The sequence below is a fragment of the Volvox carteri genome, assembly GCF_000143455.1.
Source record: "Volvox carteri f. nagariensis unplaced genomic scaffold VOLCAscaffold_367, whole genome shotgun sequence".
NCBI classification, from domain to species: domain Eukaryota; kingdom Viridiplantae; phylum Chlorophyta; class Chlorophyceae; order Chlamydomonadales; family Volvocaceae; genus Volvox; species Volvox carteri.
This window is the reverse complement of record NW_003307896.1, coordinates 1-844: the sequence shown is the minus strand read 5'-3', so window position 1 is coordinate 844 and position 844 is coordinate 1. Positions and strand designations below refer to the sequence as shown.

The 844-nt window shown below is 41.8% G+C and overlaps 1 protein-coding gene across 1 annotated transcript; it reads left to right on the top strand.

The window, feature by feature from the left end:
* Nucleotides 1-404: 404 nt before the first annotated feature.
* VOLCADRAFT_71439 (uncharacterized protein) lies at nucleotides 405-761 on the top strand (the record flags this gene model as incomplete). Its single annotated transcript, XM_002959560.1, has 1 exon — nucleotides 405-761. A coding segment is annotated over one exon (357 nt), but the record flags the coding sequence as incomplete, so codon positions are not given.
* Between the last annotated feature and the right edge of the window lie 83 nt (nucleotides 762-844).

Below are 844 nucleotides of genomic sequence, written 5' to 3'. Positions count from 1 at the left end.
AGCACAGCATAGCATAGCATAGCATAGCGCAGCATAGCATAGCATAGCATAGCATAGCATAGCATAGCATAGCATAGCATAGCATAGCATAGCATAGCATAGCATAGCATAGCATAGCATAGCATAGCATAGCATAGCATAGCATAGCATAACATAGCGCAGCATAGCATAGCATAGCATAGCATAGCGCAGCATAGTATAGCATAGCATAGCGCAGCATAGCGTAGCATAGCATAGCATAGCATAGCATATCGCATATGCTTGCAGATTGCAGATCGCCTATGCTTGCAGACCGCATAACGCATATGCTTGCAGATCGCATATCGCATATGCTTGCATATCGCATATGCTTGCAGATCGCATATGCTTGCATTTGGCATATGCTTGCAGATCGCATATGGCATATGCTTGCAGATCGCATATGCTCGCAGATCGCATATGGCACATGCTTGCAGACTGTGTATGCTTGCATAATGCAGATGCATGCGCATATGTATAACATATCGCACATATCGTATATTGCATATCGCATATTGCATATTGCATATCGCATATTGCATATTGCATATCGCATATCGCATATCGCATATTGCATATTGCATATCGCATATTGCATATCGCATATCCCATATCGCTGCATATGGCATATCGCATATTGCATATTGCATATCGCATATTGCATATCGCATATCGCATATTGCATATCGCATATTGCATATTGCATATTGCATATTGCATATTGCATATCGCATATCGCATATCCCATATCGCTGCATATGGCATATCGCATATCACATACCGCATATCGCACATCGCAAATTGCATATCGCTGCATATCGCATAT